Source organism: Alnus glutinosa, chromosome 7 (genome assembly GCF_958979055.1).
Source record: "Alnus glutinosa chromosome 7, dhAlnGlut1.1, whole genome shotgun sequence".
In the NCBI taxonomy this organism is placed as follows: domain Eukaryota; kingdom Viridiplantae; phylum Streptophyta; class Magnoliopsida; order Fagales; family Betulaceae; genus Alnus; species Alnus glutinosa.
Genome location: NC_084892.1, coordinates 5,877,215 through 5,898,576, shown reverse-complemented (window position 1 = coordinate 5,898,576; position 21,362 = coordinate 5,877,215). Strand labels below are relative to the sequence as shown.

At 39.1% G+C, this 21,362-nt stretch overlaps 1 protein-coding gene across 1 annotated transcript; it reads right to left on the bottom strand.

The window, feature by feature from the left end:
* Window positions 1-15,746: 15,746 nt before the first annotated feature.
* LOC133873185 (uncharacterized) lies at window positions 15,747-18,063 on the bottom strand. Its single transcript, XM_062310915.1, has 5 exons — window positions 17,966-18,063; window positions 17,486-17,867; window positions 16,518-16,867; window positions 15,962-16,028; window positions 15,747-15,770 (listed from the first exon to the last, which is right to left on the bottom strand). The coding sequence occupies exons 1-5, from the start codon at window positions 18,061-18,063 to the stop codon at window positions 15,747-15,749; spliced, it is 921 nt and encodes a 306-aa protein (XP_062166899.1).
* Between the last annotated feature and the right edge of the window lie 3,299 nt (window positions 18,064-21,362).

The following is a 21,362-nucleotide window of genomic DNA, read 5'->3' as shown; positions in this document are numbered from 1 at the left end:
ACATTTTCTTTAGTTTTTTCAAATGAATTCGTTCTGAGAGAGGGGAGTTTACGTTGAACTGGTCTCTACGTAGAATTGTCAACAAAAGCAAGTATAATATATATTTTTTTCTTTTTCTTTTACGTTGCTTTTGTTGACAATTCCACGTAAAGACCAGTTCAACGTAAACTCTTCTCTCTCAGAACGAATTCATCTGAAAAAACTAAAGAAAATGTCAGCCGTGAGACCTTACAGCACGACTCTGTACTGTAACGTGCCTTAACAAACAAGGCCTCTGTCTTCGACTTCTTCTCTAAGAGAATTCTCTTGGCCACGCCTTTTTTGGAGCCTCCCCCAGAGTAAGCTGGCCCCTGCTGTCCTGAACCCTGAGCCTCGTTAATAGTCCCACAAACCAAGTCAGTTTCCCAAACCGAGCCTTCTCCTTGAGAACTTCTCCCTTTTTCGCAGAGAGCAGGCAGATCTTGAACCTCCTCGGATTCGCCGAGTAAAATTTGAAGAGACCTTTAACTCCCATTCTCCGGAAACCCTGAAAATTTGCTGCTTCCACAGTGAGTTGTTGGAATACCCACCAATATCCAAGAGTATGAATACCTACCGTTTGGCATGATGATCTGTTTTGTCAAGCGACGCACGTTGCTGTCATTCGCCTCACTCTTCTGCCTCACTCTTCTGACTTGATTTAACTATGTGATCTGTAACTTAATAAATGCTCAGAGATACTAAATAAATGCAAGGATTCCCCCCCCCCAATCATTTCTGGGCTGAGAATGGCCGCTCAGAGCAAATCCACCACTCCTGACGTTGCCTCAACCAAGGTTGCGACCAGACCGGCATCTACCGAGGAAGCTTCGGCGGGTGGTCGTAGTGGGGACAGTTTTGCTCTGGTGCCATTTGAGAACAGGGAAAGAGCTCTCCTTTTTTCTGAACACGAATGAGTTCTCCGATCGAAGCAACTACGATATCCCGCCATCTGTTCGATTATATTTTGCGTATAAGAGATTATATTTTCAGGAGCCTCCCAAGAAGAAAAAGAAGAAGGTCCAGAAGAAGACCTTGGGGGTTGCTTCGGCTCCACCCTCTGCAGTTCTGGAGGAAGAGATCTCTGGGGCGCCCGAGGCGGCTTCAGGTAGAGTGGTGGAGAATTCTGCCGAACATATTGATGTTGTGAGGCAGAAGGCGTCTCTTACTATTCCGTCTTCTCCTTTCCGTGCACTGGAGGCGGAGATGGACAAGGCTAGGGAGGAGTTAAGGTCTCCTCAAATTTCACTCGGTGAATCCGAGGAGGTTCAAGATCTGCTTGCTCTCGGCGAAAACAGGGGGAGTCCTCGAGAAGAAGGCTCGGTCCGGGAAGCTGACTTAGCCTGCGGGACCATTAACAAGGCTCAAGGTTCCGGACAGCAGGGGCCTCAGCTTACTCTGGGGGAGAGGCTAAAAAAAAGGCGTAGCAAAGAGAATTCTCTTGGAGAAGAAGCCGAAGACAAAGCTCCGAAAAAACAGCACGCCGAAGAGAGTCACAGTCCTGCGAACGAGCGTCTCTCGGCGCTTGCGCAAGCATTTCCCCTCCGCAGTTTGAGTTCACTGAAGATCTCTTTTTGAAATATGCCAAAAAGCTAGGATTGCGTAATCTTCTTTTTGACTGTATAGTCAGTCCGTATGTGTATGTGTTGGACTGTTTCCAAGCTGGCGTCACGACTCTCGAGGTCCTAAGACGACGGCGACAATTTCGGTGGTACGCGTACGGGTGCCATAATGGCATGTTTGGGGAATACATCCCGTGGAATCCACTGAGTGAATCAAAGCACTCATAACAGCACCCAGTATGAGTGGAAACATTTCAACCGTCTAATTTTATGATGCAATCAAACGGTTGAGATGATCAACCATGTTCATACACTCAATCAAACGGTTGAGATGTTCATACCGTCTAATTCTCTTCTTCTTTTTCAATTTTTTTTATTTTATTATTTTAAATTAATTTTTAAAAATGTTAATTTTTAAATTTTTAAATTTTTTTTTTATATAGTGTCACGTGTCAATCTCAACAATTAACACGTAATAAACCGTTAATATTTGAACGAAAAATATAACAAAAATGCTAAATGAATTTTTACTCTTAGCTCAAATACTAAATTTAAAAAATCCTATAACTCAAGTATGGATATTTAACTCTAAATTAAAAATTATAAAAAAATAAAAATTTAAAATTTAAAAATAAAATCTTTAAAAAAAAAATCTAAAAATATGGTTATATATTCAAATAATTTTTTTATTATTATTATTTCTAAATTGATTTTGATATAAACTTTTAATAAAGTATAAAATTTGATAGAAAATAGAAAAAAATAAAAGAAAAACAACACACAAGGGATTAAAATAATAAAAATCAAATGGAACACCGGAGCTGGTACCTTGCATAGCGTGCACTGTTGAGGAGTGACAAGAAAGGGAGGCAGTGTGTCATCAACTTGTCATATCAAGCTCCCTTTTACAAAAATGAGACCCAGAAACTTCCTTGAGAAGAGACTAAAAGAAAGCTCTTCCGCGCGCTTATATACCTCTCGCTCTATAACAAGTATAATGGTGATTTAGGTGTTTATAGTGAATTTGAGATGATAATGAGTAGAAATTGTCACTGAAATTTCATAGAAATAGCAAGAAAGCTTGGATATGGCAAATTCGAGATCGCCTTCCCTCCATCGTTAGCTTAACAATTCATTAGATCCCTAACCCTTCTCATAATAGGCCTTATATATTGACCTTTACAACAGGATCTCTTAAACGCATAAAATAGGTATAAAACGATACTCAACAAAGCATAAAATGCACTGCCTCTATTCTTCTCAACGCACCGTTCAGGACACCTAGAATGGGATCTAGCTGGATCGCATCATCAAAAGGAGTTGTCCTCTTACGCCACGTGCAAGTACTGAACTCACAAAACTCTACTCCTCTAGATTACTCATCTTCCTTCGTCTACTTTCTCTCTCTCCCAGAACTTCAAGCTTTCAACTTTCAATCGACCCATGACAATACCTTCCTCTTTTCAAAACACATTGCTCACAAGGTGTGGGTAGGCATCCTTCAACGCAATAAATTCTTCCTAGGTGGCGTCATCCGCCGATTGGCTCTCCCAGCGGATCAAGAGCTCGGTGAGAGGGTGGTGATTCTTCGGGCGAACACGGCGGTCCAGGACTGCGGCTGGTTCAGGTCGAGGAGCACCATTACCATCGACCGGAGGAAGCTTCGGAATAGCGGTAAAGGCCAAGCCCAGTTTGGGCTTGAGCTGTGAAACATGGAAGACACGATCAATGCGAGTATCGAGGGGAAGATCCAGCTCATAAGCCACCGTCCCGACCTTGCGGAAGACCGGAAACGGCCCATAGAAGTGGGGGGCCAGTTTGAGGGCACGGCGGTAGGCAACCGAGTACTAGTGATAAGGCTGGAGCCGGAGGTACACTTGCTGCCCGATTTGTAATTGTCTCAATGTTCTATGCAAGTCTGCATTTTTCTTCATTTGGTTTTGTGCCAGATGCATGTTTTGCTGGAAGAGGCCGAGGATTTGCTCGCGATTGCGCAGCACCTCCTCCACGGCCTCAACCCGGGTGGTGCCGGGAATATAGTTTAGGAGTCGAGGTGGTGGAACAACATACACCGCCTCGAAGGGGGTCATGTGGGTAGAGGAATGCCAGGTTGTGTTGAACCAGTATTCCGCCCAAGGAAGCCACCTTGTCCAATGCTTAGGGCTATCATGGGTGAAACACCAGAGATAGTTTTCGAGGCACTTATTGACGATTTTCGCCTGGCCATCCGTCTATGGATGATAGCTGGTACTGAACCGTAGGGAAGTACCCTGGAGACGAAAGAGTTCGCGCTAAAAGAGACTTGTGAAAGTCGTATCCCGATCATAAATAATAGATTGAGGCATCCTGTGTAATTTAAAGATATTGGCGATGAATAGCTGGGCCACAGTGGTTGCAATGTAGGGATGAGGGAAGGAGACAAAATGACTGTACTTAGACAGTCGATTGACCACCACCAAAATGACCAAGTGACCCTTAGAAAGAGGGCGACCCTCCACAAAGTCCAGTGAGATGTCGGTCCACACCCAGGTAGGAATTGGCAGGGGCTGTAGCAAGCCTGCTGGGGAGGTGTTCACGTGCTTTGTCTGTTGGCACACATCGCATTCCCGAATGAAGCGCTTAATATCCTTGCACATGCCCTTCCAATAGAAGTCCCTTTTAGCCCGGTGCAGTGTCTTCTCATAACCCGAGTGCCCTGCGTGGGGATCACTGTGAACATAAAGAATAATTTGAGCCTTTAATGTAGGGGATTGACCCAGTAGGAGCTTGTTTTTGTATAAGAGGAGGTTGTCGCGTAAAGAGTATTTGTGGGCGTCCAATTCATGCCGATGCCATTGAGCCAAGAAATTCTTAAGCGCATCATCGTCCTGGTATTGGCTCCTTAAGTCCTCCACCCAACTAGCTGTGGGGATAGATAAGAGAGATAACTGAATGTCGGGTGGATCAAAGTCCTTCCTAGAGAGTGCATCCGCGACCCTAATCTTGACCCATTTCTTATACTCCACGAGAAAGTCGTACCCAATGAGTTTGGTTAGGCATTTCTGCTGGAAAGGAGTGCCCACCTTCTATTCCAATAGGAATTTAAGGTTTTACTGGTCGGTGCGAACAATAAATCGTTTCCCAAAGAGGTAGGGCCGCCATTTTTGGATAGCATTGACCAAGGCAAAGAGCTCCTGCTCATAGATAGACATGTGGACTGATTTCCCCTTAAGAGCTTGACTGAGGTAGCCTACAGGTCGGTTTCCCTGGATAAGGACAAGCCCAATACCTAGGCCGCTAGCATCACATTCTATGATAAAACGGCTGAGAGAAATTAGGTAGGGCAAGGATGGGTGCCTGTGTGACCGCCCGCTTCAAGGATTCAAACGCGGCCAGACTTTCAGGAGGCCACGTGAAAGAGTTTTGTTTCAACATGTTGGTCAAAGGGGCAGCAATGGACCCATAGCCTTTGATGAACTTTCGGTAGTATCTCGTGAGCCTAAAAAAACCCCCGCAAGGTTTTGACAGATTTGGGAAAAGGCCAGTCAACCATGGCTTGAATTTTCCCAGGGTCTGCACAAACTCCATTGGCAGAAACGATATGGCCCAAATACTCAACCTCCGAGCAGCCAAACTTGCACTTAAAGAGCTTAGCAAACAATGGTTTTGCCACAAGAGAGCTAGGGCTAGGGAAAAGTGCTGGATGTGGGACTGCATATCCTTGCTGTAGATGAGGATATCATCAAAGAAAACCAGAATGAACTTCCTCAAGTAGGGTTGAAAAATACTGTTCATTAGACCTTGGAATGTGAAGGGGGCATTGGTGAGCCCAAAGGGCATAACCAGAAATTCATAATGCCCCTCGTGAGTCCAAAAGACCGTATTAGGAATATCAGCATCCACCACTTGAATCTGGTGGTACCCGGACCTCAAGTCCAATTTAGAAAAAATCTGTGCGCCACAGAGTTCATCTAAGAGCTCATCGACTACCGGGATTGGGAACTTGTCCTTAACTGTGATCTGATTAAGGGCCCGATAGTCCATGCACATGCACCATGTGCCATGTGCCATCCGCCTTGCGAACCAGAAGCACCGGGGAAGAAAAAGGGTTGTGGCTTGGCCGGATTACTCCCGAGTGTAGGAGTTTTTGGACAATTTTCTCGATCTCCTCCTTTTGATAAAAGGGGTATCGATAAGGGCTAACCGAGACTGGATGTGCACCCTCCTAGAGAGGGATGGAGTGGTCGTGTAGGCGTCGGGGAGGCAATCCAGTAGGCTCTTGAAATACATCTTCAAACTGCTTCAGAGTCTTGGCCAGTGGTGGGGGAACCACATGGGGCGAGGGGCTGGGGTGGGCTGGCCCAAAAAGGGCCAAGCACTGGGCCGGACAGCCTTGTAGTTGGAGCAAAAATCCTTTGCGTTCATGCTTAGGAAGTTTGAAACCCTCAACCTCAGTCAAGTGAAGAGCTGGACCGGTTTGTAACCCTTACAAAAGACAAGGAACCCCATTGTACGAAAACTCCATTTGAAGCTTTGTAAAATCCCATAAGATAGGCCCCAGTGTCTGAAGCCAATGGATTCCCAATACCGCGTCGCACCCAGCTAGAGGTAAAATAAACGAGTCAGTCTGGAAAGCATGGCCTTGCATTTTGACCTCAACTTCCTTACCGCGGCCAGGGCTAACAATCTCTTGCCCATTGGCAATTTGGACCTTAATTTCATCCTTACACAAAGGATGTAAACCAAGGGTGGCAGTCAATTTAGTATCCACAAAATTATGCGTGCTGCCCGAGTCAATTAAAATGACCACTGGGTGGAGCTTAAGGAAGCCAACAATGCGCATCGTGGTTGGGCTAGGGGTGCCCGTGATGGCATTGAGGGAAATCTCGGGAAATTCCTCGAGAAAGAACTCGCCCGGGTCCTCTTCCACAACGGAAGTGTCTGGCACAGAGGTAGTGTCCCCATCCTCCACAGTGGTAATGAGGAACAGTTTAGGAGAAGCGCACAAGTGGCCACGACTCCAGCGGGAATCGCAGGTGTAACATAAGCCCTTCCGTCATCGTTCATCCATCTGGGCCGGAGTAATTTTTTGGATTGGAATTAAGGCCTGGGTCGGGTTAAGATTGCCCTTTGGCGCAGGACCCAACCCTGGCTGAGCCAGAGAGGGCGGCTGATGGGGATCTGGGCCAGGAGCCCGAGTAGGATTAGAGAAAAAATTTCCCTTAGCAGCTCCCACTGGTAAATTAGCAGACCAACCAGAACGTGAGTGCTGGAACTGAGAGGAGTTCCAAGTAGATCAAGCCGTCCTCCGATAAGTGAGAACGCAATCTTCATGCATTTGCGCCAAGGAGTAAGCGTCCACAAGGGTTTTGGGTTTGAACTTCCGAACAGGGACTCAGATTTCATCACGGAGGCCGTTTAAGAAGCAGCTAAGTTTGTGTTCTTCCGGTAGGCGCTGAACCTTGAGGGCTAATGTATCAAACAGAGTCTTATACTCATCCAGAGTGCCTACTTGTTTGAGTTTGGACAGGGTTTCCACGGGGTTGTCATAAGAACTGGGGCCGAATTTGATTTGCATGGCACGAACAAACTCCTCCCACGTGGTGAGAGAGTTACTAGCTCGGAGCTCTCGGAACCAAGGCACGTCCATCCATGTGGAAGGAGGAAATGGAAATGCGGTGATTGGGCGAGGTGTTATAGAAATCGAAGAATTGCTCAGCACGGCAACTCCACGTCTTTGGGTCCTCTCCCTCAAAGCGGGGAAAATCCAAACGGACAGTTTTGGCCTTAATAATCCCTTCACCGGAGGTGGAGCCCTCCTGGTAAGAAGTTTCCCCCATACCCAGATGATTGTTAAAAGAACCAAAATTAATCAGAGGGTCCTTACCGTTGCTCTGGCCGGATTTGCGAGAACCAGATCATGGAGACCCTGGATCTGAGACTCGACAGAAAGCATAGCATCGTTCAGATCAAGAGAGGAGGCCATGTCGCCCTGAATCTGCGCCATTCCATCATGTAATTCCTTCAGCTGCCGGGAGTGGTCCGCCATTGTAGCGGCGCGGGTTTGCATAAGCGCAAGAGTGGGAAAAAAAAAATGGGTAGAAAAGGAAGCAATGGGTGGGGATCAATTGGCTCTTGATACCAATTGTAACAGGTATAATGGTGCTTTAGGTGTTTATAGTGAATTTAAGATGATAATGAGTATAAATTGTCACTGGAATTTCATAGAAATAGCAGAAAAGCTTGGATATGGCAAATTCGAGGCTGCCTTCCCTCCATTGTTAGCTTAACAATTCATCAGATCCCTAACCTTTCTCATAATAGGCCTTATATACTGACCTTTACAACAAGATCACTTAAATGCATAAAATAGGTATAAAACGATACTTAACAAAGCATAAAACGCACTGCCTCTATTCTCCTCAACGCACCGTTTAGGACACCCAGAATGGGATCCAGCTGGATCGCATCATCAAAAGGAGCTGTCCTCTTACGCCACGTGCAAGGACTGAACTCACAAAACTCTACTATTCTAGATTACTCATCTTCCTTCGTCTACTTTCTCTCTCTCCCAGAACTTCAAGCTTCCAACTTTCAATCGACCCATGACACGCTCAAGCCAACTTGTTGCTCCCACTGGCGCCGCTACTGCCGCCAACCACTCCCCTCGATACCGCCATGACATACCAAAGTCACTCCAAAGCCCAGGACTCTTATCTTTCGGTTTTTGATAGAGATCGATAATGTCTTTTGTCTAATGTTTGTTTATGCACTTCGATAACGCCAGGGCTATTTCCTGCATTCATCCGTCGCCAAAATTACCAAGAAGCCGCCTTCTCTTGCCCTGACTACAGCTTGTAGAAGGAAGCGACCGTCTCTTGCCGGATCGTCTCAAGGAAGCAATCAGTTGTTTGCCGATCAACGTCTTTTGTCAAGAGTGTCCGGCGAATTTGAAGAGACAAGAGCACCGCCGATGAAGAAGGGTGAATGCAGCCGCCACACTATCTCCGAAGACCACGTAGTCAAGTTCATGAGGATACTAAACGAGCTTTCACGTGAGCTCGGTACCCCAATGGAGTCGTTTGTGAGAGCGTGTGATATCCTTGCTTGCTCGGATCATGTAGAGATATTCCTCTTAATTACCGACAGGGTACGACGATTTTGGCTGTCTAACCTTACAAAGGATTCGATAGGGTTTGCTGTTTATAAACGTGCCATTTGAAAATAGCAATTTAGTTTTAGTTTTAATCAATTTGATTGTAAATTCGTCGTCCATACTCCAGGGCATGCCTCTAGGTAGAGGATTTTTATTTTTCCTGCCTTTGTAAAACCATGATTGTTATATTTGAGAAAAATTCTCGAAAGTTGTTTTTTTTAAAAAAAAAAAAAAAAAAAAGAAGTAGAAAGGAATGACATATTTTAAGTTCGTTTAACTCTTGAATTTTCATGACATTTGCCGATTGATTTTCAAAAATTCAAAAAATTATTCAATTTAAAATATTGAACTTTTAAATTTTGGCATGAATGGTGCCATGGTAGGGTGAAATTTTCAAAATACCTTCAATTTCTTTTGGTTTGTTTTATTAATGGAAAAAAGGAAATTTGGTGGGTCACCATACCGACCATTTGACCCGTACGTCACTTTATGACCCACGGTTGGGTAATGGGTTACAATATGACCCGTGTTCGTGGATCGACTAGGTCACACCAAACCCCATCGTGAGTCACAAGTTACAAAATGACCCACGGTTGCAGGGTCTCGTCTAGGCCCAATGTGTCACTTTTTTTAATAAATAAATAAATAACTTTTTAAGAGTAAAAAAAGATAAATTTGAAATTTTATACATCTGTTAGAACTTAGAAGTATAGAGGTTATTTTATTTTTTGTAATCTGATTTAACTGTAAACCCTACGAAGAGATTAAACACTTATAATAGGCTCTTCATATTTAATTTTTCTTTATAATGTTAACAAAAATTATAAATAAGCCCATATAATAAACTTTTTTAGTAACTGTTACAGGTAACATTTGTCTAATTTTTTCTTTAGATTTAAAGAGTAAAAAAATAATATTATAATTTTTGTAATAATATTTTTTGTAAACAGTGTCAAAAGTAAAGGAAACTAGTATTTATTTAAAAACAATAGTATTCTTTGACTCTTCGTAGTTATGGTGAATAATTAAAAAGTAATATTTATTTAAAGTTGATAAATATTTAAAAAGTTTATTGATTGATAATTTTAAAAAATGACTAGTTAAAATTTTTAAAATTAAAAAGAAAAAGAAGGGGAATTGGAAATGCTCTTATTGCAAAAAATTATAATTATTGATACCTTAATTATTAATTAAGAGTCTTTAAACTTTAAAGAGGTAAAGTTTATTCGGCTTCCACCGTTGTTCTTTCTTTCTTAACCCAAAGCTTCAAAGTCAATTCAAATTGTTTTCCCATCCAAACTCGAACTGACTCACCTAACCCACCCGTTGTCTAGACAACTAAAGACTCAGTCTTCAATTAGGTGAAAACCAATTCAAGAAACTGACAATTGAAAGCAACCAAATTTGAACAAGTTGGACTAAAAGATGAATCAGGCAACAAAGTACCCTAAACACGAATCATTCACCCAACTGCAGATCCAGTTCAAGCCTTAAATTCAACAATACTAGGGCAAAAAAAAAAAAAAAAAAAAAAAAAAAAAAAGAGAAACAAATATAGAAAATATTCATTAGAAATCAACGAGAGTATATAATAACAAAATATTAATTTAAACAAAACTTTCCAAGAACAAAAGAATTTCGTACACCTAATTCTTTGACAAAATTGTTGTCAAGTAATTTCTTTTTTCTCTTTTTTACACAGCAGTGAGAAAAATCAAATAGGAGGCATCGGACCACGTAGTGGGGACACAGGTCTGGTCCTGGCTGCCACTGTGGTGGTCGTCGTGGTGGCGGCGATGGTCTTCATGGGCCGCCGAGGGAGGGTGGTAGTATACGCGCGCTGTTTGGGGACAATGAGAGTGAAATCTCGCCGCTATTCTCACCCCTAAATCCAACATCTCCACAAACTTCCCCATGGTCCTCTGCTACTAATTGGCTCTGTGCAATCTATATAGATCTCTCCTTCTCTTTCTGTTTCTGTTTCTCTTTCTCCTTTGTAAGTTGAGAGAGAGAAAGAGAGAGAGAGAAGTGGTTTGGAGAATGGAGAAAGTAGGCTTAAATAGCCTGTTTCTTGGTTGATTTTTCTTGGTCTTTCCTTCCTCTTTCTTGGAAGTTTCTTTTTTGCATATCGGTCTGTGTTTCTAGCTTATTGCGGTTGACCCCTGTATTCTTTAATTTTATTTATTTATATACTTTGAAAAATATTCAAAAAAATTAATAACCTTTACTGAATTACTGGTTTTTTTTTTTTTATTATTTTTTTATTTCGGTAATATTAACACGGTCGAGTAATTCCAATCCTTACTGTTTATAAGCATGAAATGAGTTTTCAATTTTTATCTCCTGCTTCCAATAGTAATTTTTTTATAAAATTATAGAGGGTGTATTTTGTTAAGAAAGGTTTTTTTTTTTTTTTTTTTTTTTTTTTTTTTTATGTCTTTTTATTTTAAAAATATTATGATGTAATATGAAAGTAAATTATTTTTATATTTTAAGTTGTTTGTTAATATACGTTAAGAATAGAAAAAGAAAAACACATACAAATAATCAACATGGGCAGGGTTGGTGTTAGGTTATGCAACAAGTGTATCACCCATGTTAAAATAAGATCAGGGGCCACACAAATCAAATTATTTATAGATAATTATTCTATATCTTTCTTTTCTAGACCATACCAAACCTATTTTTTGTTTTCAATTATATATATATATAATACTTTTTTTTTTTTTTTTTCTGCTGCTTCTCTCATCCTTCCACTTTTCAGAATTATTATTGAATTTATGTGATCATGTAGATAATTATTCATTGTTGCTTTGGTCAAAAAATAATTTAAGGAAAATGTTCGTGGAACTATTATTTTTATTGTAAAGTTTTTTATAAATTGATGTAACAGTTTATAATTGATAAAATGATTAAGAGTATAAATTGACAAGTCAACAATGAACTAATCATTTACCACATTTAAAAAAAAAAAAAAAAAAAACTAATCATTTACCAATTATGAATTGTTAAATGTTTGTAAAGGACTTTATAATAAAAATTGTAGTACCCTTAACAACACTTATAATTTAATCTAAATCCTCAATATAACCTTTATTTTTTTTGACAAACTCAATAACCTATTAATCACATTTATTACATACAATATGACGAATTGTCACATATTAATTTTTCATATTTATGTTTTGTAAGAGTGAAATGTGTGCGTGTATTTATTTTTATTTTTTTTATTGGTCAAATAGCCACTAGTTCCTACAAAATTGTGAAAACTCACTTTCAAGAGGAAATTATGTCGATCTCAAAAAAACAACGAAAATTATCTAATAAACAGGCCTCATGTAAAATCGAATTTAAGGTATTTTCAAACTGAATGCGTTATTCCAAAAAATAAATAAAAAATGAGAAGACAAGTACAAAAGTCTAGAAGTTTTTGGGGATAATCGAAGAGATTTGAGATATTCTGGGACAAAGTTTAAAAGTTCAAAACTGAAGATCTTCTTTTTGAAATATGCGAAAAAGCTAGCATTGCGTAATCTTCTTTTTGACTGTATGTGTTGGACTGTTTCCAAGCTGGCGTCTCGACTCTCGAGGTCCTAAGACGACGGCGACAATTTCGGTGGAACGCGTACGCGTGCCATAATGGCATGTTTGAGTGAAATTTATTTTTTAAAATTTAAATTCTATTTATGCTCCGTTTGTTTCGACGTAAAATGATTTCCGTCGTAAAATGGTTTCAGGGAAGTCATTTTTCTGAAAAATATTTTTCGCCGAAAGCATTTTTCGGTGTTTGGCGCGTACAGAAAATTACAAATATTTTTTATATTTTCATTCAAACATATTAACCTGTAAAAATTAATTTTTATTCAAAACATATAAATATTAATATAAAATAATATAAAAATCATCAATGACGAGATTCTGTCACTGACCGACAAGATTCTGACCATTTTTACTTGATTTCGGTTAATACAGTTAGAATTCAAGATAATGGCCGGAATCCGGACAGTTTCGTCGGAATCTGGGATAGCCGGATTCCGGCGAAGTGGCCGGATTCCGGCACAAACTGCCGGATTCCGGCCGAAATCCGGCCTCTCTGGCCAGAGCCGGCCGGGAACTGGCCAGAGCCGGCTGGGATCCGGCCAGAGCCGGCCGGCTCTCTGGCCAGACCGACCGGATCCCGGCCAGATCCGGCCGGTCTGGCCAGAGAGCCGACCGGATTCCGGCGATCTGGCCAGACTGACCGGATTCCGGCCATCTGGCCAGATCCGGCCAGATCGCCGGAATCCTGCCGGTCTGGCCAGATCGCCGGAATCCGGCCGGTCTGGCCAGATCGCCGGAATCCGGCCGGTCTGGCCAGATCCGGCCGATCGCCGGAATCCGGCCAATCTGGCCGGATTCCGGTCAGATTGGTTGCCGGAATTTGGGCCGACCGAATTCCGGCGAAGGTGGCCGGATTCCGTCGCCGGATTCCGACGACATTAACCGGATGTTGTCGGAATCCGATACCGACAAGATTTCGATGGTGGTCGGTTGCTTAAACGTGAAGATCGATTGCGTTGTTTAAAATAAATCGACCGCGTCAGACGTCTTCGGAAAATGATTTACGCTTTTAAAAAGCGTAAATCATTTTCCGAAATTTACTAAGCATTTTTGGTCAAACAGAAATCATTTTCCGGTTGACTATTATTTTCGCCCCTACCAAACACCGGAAAATACCAAAATTATTTTCCAGAAATCATTTTACGCCGAAACAAACGAAGCATTAATTTTGTTTCAAATTTTTTAAACATTCACAACTTTTCAATAAATCACAATTCTTCTAGATTGGCTTTTTGACTTTAAGACCTTTTATTTTGGTCAGACCTTACTTTAAGACTTGGTCCTAAATAATTCACTTTTTTCATCACTTATAATGACATAAACGTATTGGTAATTAATGGTGTGTTTGTTTTTAATAATATTTAGAATAATATTCAATTTTTTTTTTTAAAATAAATTATATTTTATTAAATTTTTTCAAAAAATTTTAAAATTTTTCAAATTTTATCTTACAAAGTCAAACATCGTAATTCGCACAATAAATTCAAATAATATTCGAATTCAACATCTAAACAGACTATAAGTAAAGCACTATGTCTCTTTTGGTAAGGTCTTATTTCAAAAATTAATAATAACTTTTTTTAAAAAAATAAAACATTCGCAAAAGACTTAAAATTGTTGGTGTAAATCTGGTGGGATTGGTCGTTGATTGTTGGCGTGTTCTTTTGCAGTTTATTTTGTGCCAATCAAATTTAGTCATTACTTTTAGCCTAAAATGTGTAACTTGCTTTTTATTTAAGAAAAAGTTTATGTCATTGTAGAGTCATTATTTTGGTTAGGTAAGTCTTATTTGTAGCATTTTTGTCAGTAATAATATGAATCTTGTGGCTCAAGTGAGGTAGGTTGGTGGTGTCTTGTGTACACCTATATAGTGGTTTGTTATGTACCATTCTTTTGATTAATAAAAGATTTATCTTTTTGTTAAAAAATAATAAAAAATTGTTTTCATCGCCGTTAGAAAACTTTCACAAACAAAAAATCTTCCAAGAATATATTAACAGAACCCATACACTTTTTATATATAATAATCGATTTATTATAATATAAATAATATGATTAAAATCAATTTTGAGGGACTATCATAATTTATCTGTTAGGTTATGGGAGTGGCCGGGGAGGAACAAGTTTCAACTATTGATTGCGTGTCATAATTTATTAAAAAAGAAAAGAAGGTTTACCTTGTAGTCCAAATCTTGCTTCAATTCGAAGCAAATGGCTTTGCCCAAAGGTTGCTTCAACTCCACTTTATTTTTGTCTTTTTTTTTTTTTTTTTAAAAAAGAAAAACGTTATTTAGTAACTGCTATATAATTGAGATCACATGACAGTAAAAATTAATTATTAATTTTTTTTTATTGATTCAAAAGCTGATTTTTATTGTCATATAATCTCAATTATATGACAGAGGTATAATAATTTATTTAATAACATTTTCCTTTTTTAAAAATTAAAACAGCAAAACTAAGAGTAATGCCACGTACTTATCTCCAATCTCATTCTTATATCACTGGACCAATGTGAAAATATCCACCGGTCATTGAATCATCTTTTATTTGAAAAAATAAATAAATAAATAAAGACTAATGGACACGAATAGGTCAACCTAAAAATATTGAAATGGATAAATTCTACTCGTCACCTCAAAGTCTATGTAGCTTGTCCCTTCAATCAAAATTTTAATTTTTATGCACCAAGTGATGAAGGGACCCGGCACATAGGCTTTAGGATGACGAAGGAAAGGATAATGAGGAAAATTAAGGTAATGTATACCATATTACTCATCGGAAATGAGTATTTAAAATTACAAAAAATTAAAATTAAAATTAAAATTAAAAAAAAAAAAAATTAACCATCAACACTCAACAATAAAAGACACATGTGAACTGTACTGATCATCAGTTCATCTCAAAACAAATGACCACACCATTCAAGTAGCTGCAAGAAAGTTTTCAGCTCAATATAGCCACATCCAAACGTAAATCAACAACTTTTGTTTTGGTTTTGGTTTTTTTTTTTTGGGGGTTAATTTTTTGAATAGAAATAATTTTCTATAATTATTGAATTCCCGCCCTAACTAGGAGACAGAACATCGATTCCAACGTGTACAATATTAGCGAGAGTATATCTGAAATCACAACAATTTTTCTTTGTTTCTAACCTTTTCTAGGAGAATAAACGAAACAAGATCCAACAACATTGTGATATAAGAAAATTCCATCAGCTATGATGAGTATTATATGAAAGTTTGGTATAGAGATCCTTCCATTTACACTTAGAACATAATATTGGAAGTTTAAAGCAATATTCAGTATATTAAACAATTATTGATATCACTATTCTCACTTTTAGCTTTCTATCATAACCAAAATTTCCTTACTAGAGAAATGAGTCGAATAATCCAAAAATTTATAAATGAACGCCTACCCGAGTCTTACTAATCTCTATTTTTTGATGCTATCTGCACTCAAAACAAAGAAATATATCCAATTCAAATTGTATAAAGCAAAATGCCAAAGAAGCTTTCTAATACATGCTAGAACAATGGAAGTATGTATCAACCCCAAATAATTCATGTGGGACATACATTCATGTTGGGCTTTTTTAATGGGTGCAAAATTTTAGGTACCAAATTGTGAGGAGCAGAAATACCTTGTAAATATAGGGGTCCTGACGTCCTCCTGTGCCGGACCTTTGCACCTCATCCAACTTCAACAACCTGCATTGGAACCATAGCCAATTATTATGAACTCCTTCCACACAAAAACATCAAGTGCCGTTGATTTAAATCATATAGTTGCTAGTCTTTATCAATCATGCCAACTGGACCCATCCCAATTAGCCGATTAGAGCGTGTAATGTGGACCATGCGGTGCAGCCGGTGCTCGATCACCTTGTGCCGTATCAGCGCAAAAAGTGCTTGGGGAATACATCCCGTGGAATCCACTGAGTGGATCAAAGCACTCATAACAACACCCAGTATGAGTGGATACATTTCAACCGTCTAATTTTATGATGCAATCTAACGGTTGAGATGATCAACTATGTTCATACACTCCGATTAGTTAACAGACAAAAACCTAACAAGCAAATTTACAACAAAAAAAGAAAAAAGAAAAAGCAAACTGGAGAGCTAGCACATGCCAACGGGCAGCACACACTCAAAAACGCCATGTGGCAAGCTCATAGAGAGAGAGAGAAAGATCACATTCTAAGAGCCTTGCTTGTGTCAGGGCTGTCACCGAGAAATTGACGTATCTTCAGTTCAGAGGAACAACCGCCAGAGAGCATTTTCAAAATGGCGTCGGCTCGGCGGCGCATATGAGCCGAGCTGACATGTTTCCTCCTGATCTCCTCGTGGACCATAGCAAGCCTTTTCTCACCTCTGCTAATGTAGCGGCTTCTTCGGCTTCGTGCGCTTGAGCCTGCGGTCGAACTGCTCGACAAGCACGATGCGTCAGTGGACTCGGATCCCGAGGTTATTATCGCCGCCTTGCTGGAGCTGGTGTCCCGCCCACCGGAGCTATAGAGAATCTTCGACCGGCTCTTCCGTATGACCTGAAAAAATTCGAAGATTTTCGGAACTCGTTTTCATAGACTGTAAATGATTTCGTTAACAAACTATCAATTCAAACAATGAAGGGAAAAAAGAAGGAATAATTAACATTCGATCAATTTAAACAATTTTCTTATCTATTTCACGGAACATTGTGAACTCGAATTTGATAGAGCGGAGAAACTTTGATGGTACTAGAACAGAGAGAAATTAAATTGGAAGGAGTCAGCGTGGAAATTGAAAACAATGTGAATCGTATTTGACCATGGATAGCAGGTCGGATTGTGAACTGGTAAAGCAAGGCTAGCAGATCATTTTGGCACGATTAAAATTTGCAACAAATTTCGAATTCGTATCAGGAATAATTAGAGTAAGAGCAAGCAAATTCAAGTGAAATAGGAGCGAAAAATATAAGAGTCCGAACACAGTGAGCTTCAAATCCGAAAACAAGCACCAAACTAAACTCAAAACTCAGAATGGACGTTAAAAAAAAAAAGAAAAAAAAAAGAAGCGAAAGCAGTTCAGCACCGAAATTCAAACAAATACTGAAAATACACGCCAAATTTTCAAAGATAATAGCATCGAATCATGTAAAAAACAACCAAACAGCGATTGAATACGCGGTAGTTGAAAAAATCAGATTCAAGCATATCCTTCAGCATATTCAACCAATACGCAGTGACGATGAATCCAAACAGATTAAACAGAGGTAAACTAGAGGAAGGACACTTAGAAAGCAAAGTACTCACAGCCACAGGAGGAGAAATCAGATCAACCTTGAGCTTCATTTCGTGGCGGCGAGCCAGAATGGCCATGATGCTCAGCCGACGAGCTCGAATATCCTCAGAAGATCCCTCGCTGGCGAGCGATGAAGTGCATGACGTAGAAACAGAGCGTGACACTTCCTTGAGCGGCACTGCGTTGGGATCGCTCAGCACCAAGCTCTCTCTGCAATTCTTTCTTTCCCTTCCATCCTTGAGGGACTGGTCCTTAGAACCCAACCTATTCAACAAAATTTCAAAAACAGAGAGTGAATTCTTAGAAATAAAAATACAAATGGAAATGAGAATAGAAGTTCGAATTGGAAGTATGAATTTTACTGCGGAGCAGAGATCAGAGAGGGAGAGGGAGGTGTGGCTGAGAGGAGAAGCAGAGCCGAAGCTACTGTGAGTTCGAGGGGAGACGGGGACGTTGCCATTGCCTCTCAGAGAGCCTTCTCTTTCTTTCTGTTTCTCAAAACTGGCGGGTTACTCTTTAATGTTTGAAAATTGCCATTCTGTTACGTTAATAGGAGAGAGTCTAGGGTGACGGGCAGAGTTGAGGATCTGTGCCAAGTGGCACCTGGTCATGGGTGGACTCGGAGCATCTGGCCGGTCGAGTGAAATGGAGTCACCAACGCTAGCCGAACAACGGGTTCAGCTTTTGAAAAGGGAGACCATTTTCAAGCAAGTTAGAAATATTATAGTGAACATCTAAAAAAAAAAAAAAAAAAAATTATAGTGAACAAAATTTAAGTGCTCTATAGTAAATTATAAAATTAAGATTTTATTTGTTTTTATGTAAAATATTAATTTGTTGATGTTTAATTACATCACGAAAATATTTTCTTTAATTTTATTTATTTATTTATTTTTTTGCTGTTTGGTAGAGTGAATTTCAACGAGAGTTGGTGTCAATAAGAGAGAAGATGGTGTGTAAGTGGAATAGGAATTTATGAATGGTGGTAAGCCCACACAAACTTCACAAATTGAAGAAAATAAATTGCACTAAATCTTAACCCTAAACCACATCAAGATCGTCAATTAAGGAGATGTTTGAGTGTGCGATTTTTTGTATTGTTTTATATATTTTTTTTAACTTTTCTCAAAATTACGGGTACTGGAGAAAAAAATAGAGAATTATGTTTGAATGGTTTAAAAAATAAAATCAAAATTAAAAATGATGTTTGGGTGATATTTGTTTTTGAGAACAATAAAGAAGAATCATGCATCGAAACATTCCCAATAACAAAAGGCTGGTCGATTTGGATAGGGTTTCGGCTTTGTCTCACTCCTTTTGGGCCTATTGTGTTTCTGGTCTAAATGCAAGTTTCAGCCCAACCCATTTAGGCCCCATCTTGTTTGTAGCCCAATAGCGTTCTCACTACGATGTTGTATTGTTCCGTTGTATCTCCATAATTTGAACCTCAAGCTCTTCGGTCCTCCCCAAACTAGAATGCCAACAACATGTTTGGCGATTGGGCCACCGTTGACTTTCTTTAGTCCTTTCATTCCTTTATATCAATAACAGAAGTAGAGAAGCACAAGCTAAAGACATACTTCAAAACCTACCATTGTTCATCTCAGATTGTGATACGTACAGTCCAGATAATAATAAAAAAAAAAAAACTAGTTGAAAGTCCAGCTAGTTTACACTCCAAATTTAGGTTGGTTTGATTGGACGTAAAAACGTTTTTTTTTTTTTTTAGTTAAAAATATATTTTCAATGAAATTAATTTTCAAGAAAATGATTTTTTTTTTTTTTTTTTTTTTTTTTTTCGCGTTTAGCATGTACGAAAAATCAGGAACGGTTGGCGATCTCTGATGCCGGCCAAAAACAATTAATCGGCAACTTTTTGCAACCTCATGTGGCAAATTCCAACAACTTCCGGTGGCAGCCAATGGCAAATTTCGATACCATCTAGTGAACTTTGGCAGCAGGTTCTAATGATCTCATGCGAGCAATGACAGAGAATGAACTGCGAGAGAGAGAGAGAGAGAGAGAGAGAGAGCACATGCAAAAAGGAGAAGTTCAAACTCGAAAAATTGTTTACGACTTTAAAAAGTAGAAACCATCTTATGAAAATTAAAGAAGGTTTTTCTCGTCAACCAAAAAATATATTCGGTTTGATTATAATTTTCAGTCGTATGATCGTATCAACCACGAAAAATCCAAAAGGAATGTAATTTATCAATTTTATTGGCTGTCAATATACGTGAACATTTTCCTTTTTTTTTTTTTTTTTTTTTTTTGAACAGGTATACGTGAACTTTTACACCGCAAGGTATTCCATCTTTCTCTATGTTCATTTTCTCAGTTGGACGTTGAATTCCTTTAAGTTGATTTCATGCATGACTCTTGAAGTATATAAATTAAACTATGAAGCATGGTGTTGGTATAGCTTCCGATGCAACGTGGGAGGCTTCGCTTCCTCCGGGCTCCATATGGATGCGTGCGATTTCTTGCAAAATGTGAAGGACACACTGGGGTTTTCACCGGGAATCCTCTTCCGACGCTCAAGTTAGATTGATATATATATTTTTGAAGTTCTATTTTTGTATGCTCGTGTGAAAAATTACCTCATGGCTTGCTATTTATAGGTCCATGTAACAGTTGTAAGGTAAGATCGTTCTGAATTTTTGGAGATTTCATACACCTTATCATGAATAGTACACGAGTACACCTTAAACAGTGATCGGTAAGATGACCTGACATTGCCAAGCATGGAATTGAGATCGTTTCTGCAGAACCCCGAATTTTTCAGGGTTTGGTTACCTAACCGGGTACCAAGCTGCCGTATTCAAGATCCTAATTCCCAACTACTTATGTAGTCTTGTCTTGTCGAGCGTCTCAACTGTTGGGTAAGTCATACTTCCCAACACATGGGATTTAAAAAGATTGATGTATTCGATCCTCGATTTTCTTCCAATACATTACAACTATTTTTTTCTTTTCGTTTGGGTGTTTATTTACTATTATTATTATTATTATTATTATTTTTTTTTTTTTTTTTTTTCTGTTGAACCCAAGAACCATATTATCATGTAAAAGTAACAATTGGCTCATACAAACAGACGACTGGCGAGTCCATGCTTCTATAATCCCCCGTCAACAATTGATAATGGCAAGAGTACAAGGTCAACAATGCGTTTCCTAATGCTCGATTCAATGAAGAATTAAATAAAAAACCATTCAGAACTTATTTTATTTAATACCTTTTTGTATTGTAATTTGTCAAGGTGGTGATGATTAATTTGCTTCCGACTTATCGCTTAGTGTTGTTTTATTTTATAATTATTTCACCTGTCACGCCAGAACCGTAGAATAATTTTTCAAGAGGTAGCTTAATCAGCTAAGAACCACGCCTCATGAAGCGAAGATCACTAATTCAAATCTCACATCCCTTCTAATGTGAACATGTCAAAATAATAATAATAATTATTATTATTATAAAATAAAAATAAATTTTTTAGCCTTAATGGTCAGTTACAACTTACAACCACTATGGCACTATTCACTAAGCAACAGAAACAAATGCCGCTGAAAATGTTGCTGGCTGTTTGGTAAAGGCTTTTTGTGTGCTGAATAGATGGGGTGAGGCAGTAGGCAGTGGCTACTGCAAATAAGAAAACACCCCCATTTGAATTCAATAAAAATATTATAAAAATCAAATCCCAAAGAATAAAAAATTGAGTTTCATCTTGAGGAACAAAATGAAAGTTTAGACAGCTTTTAATT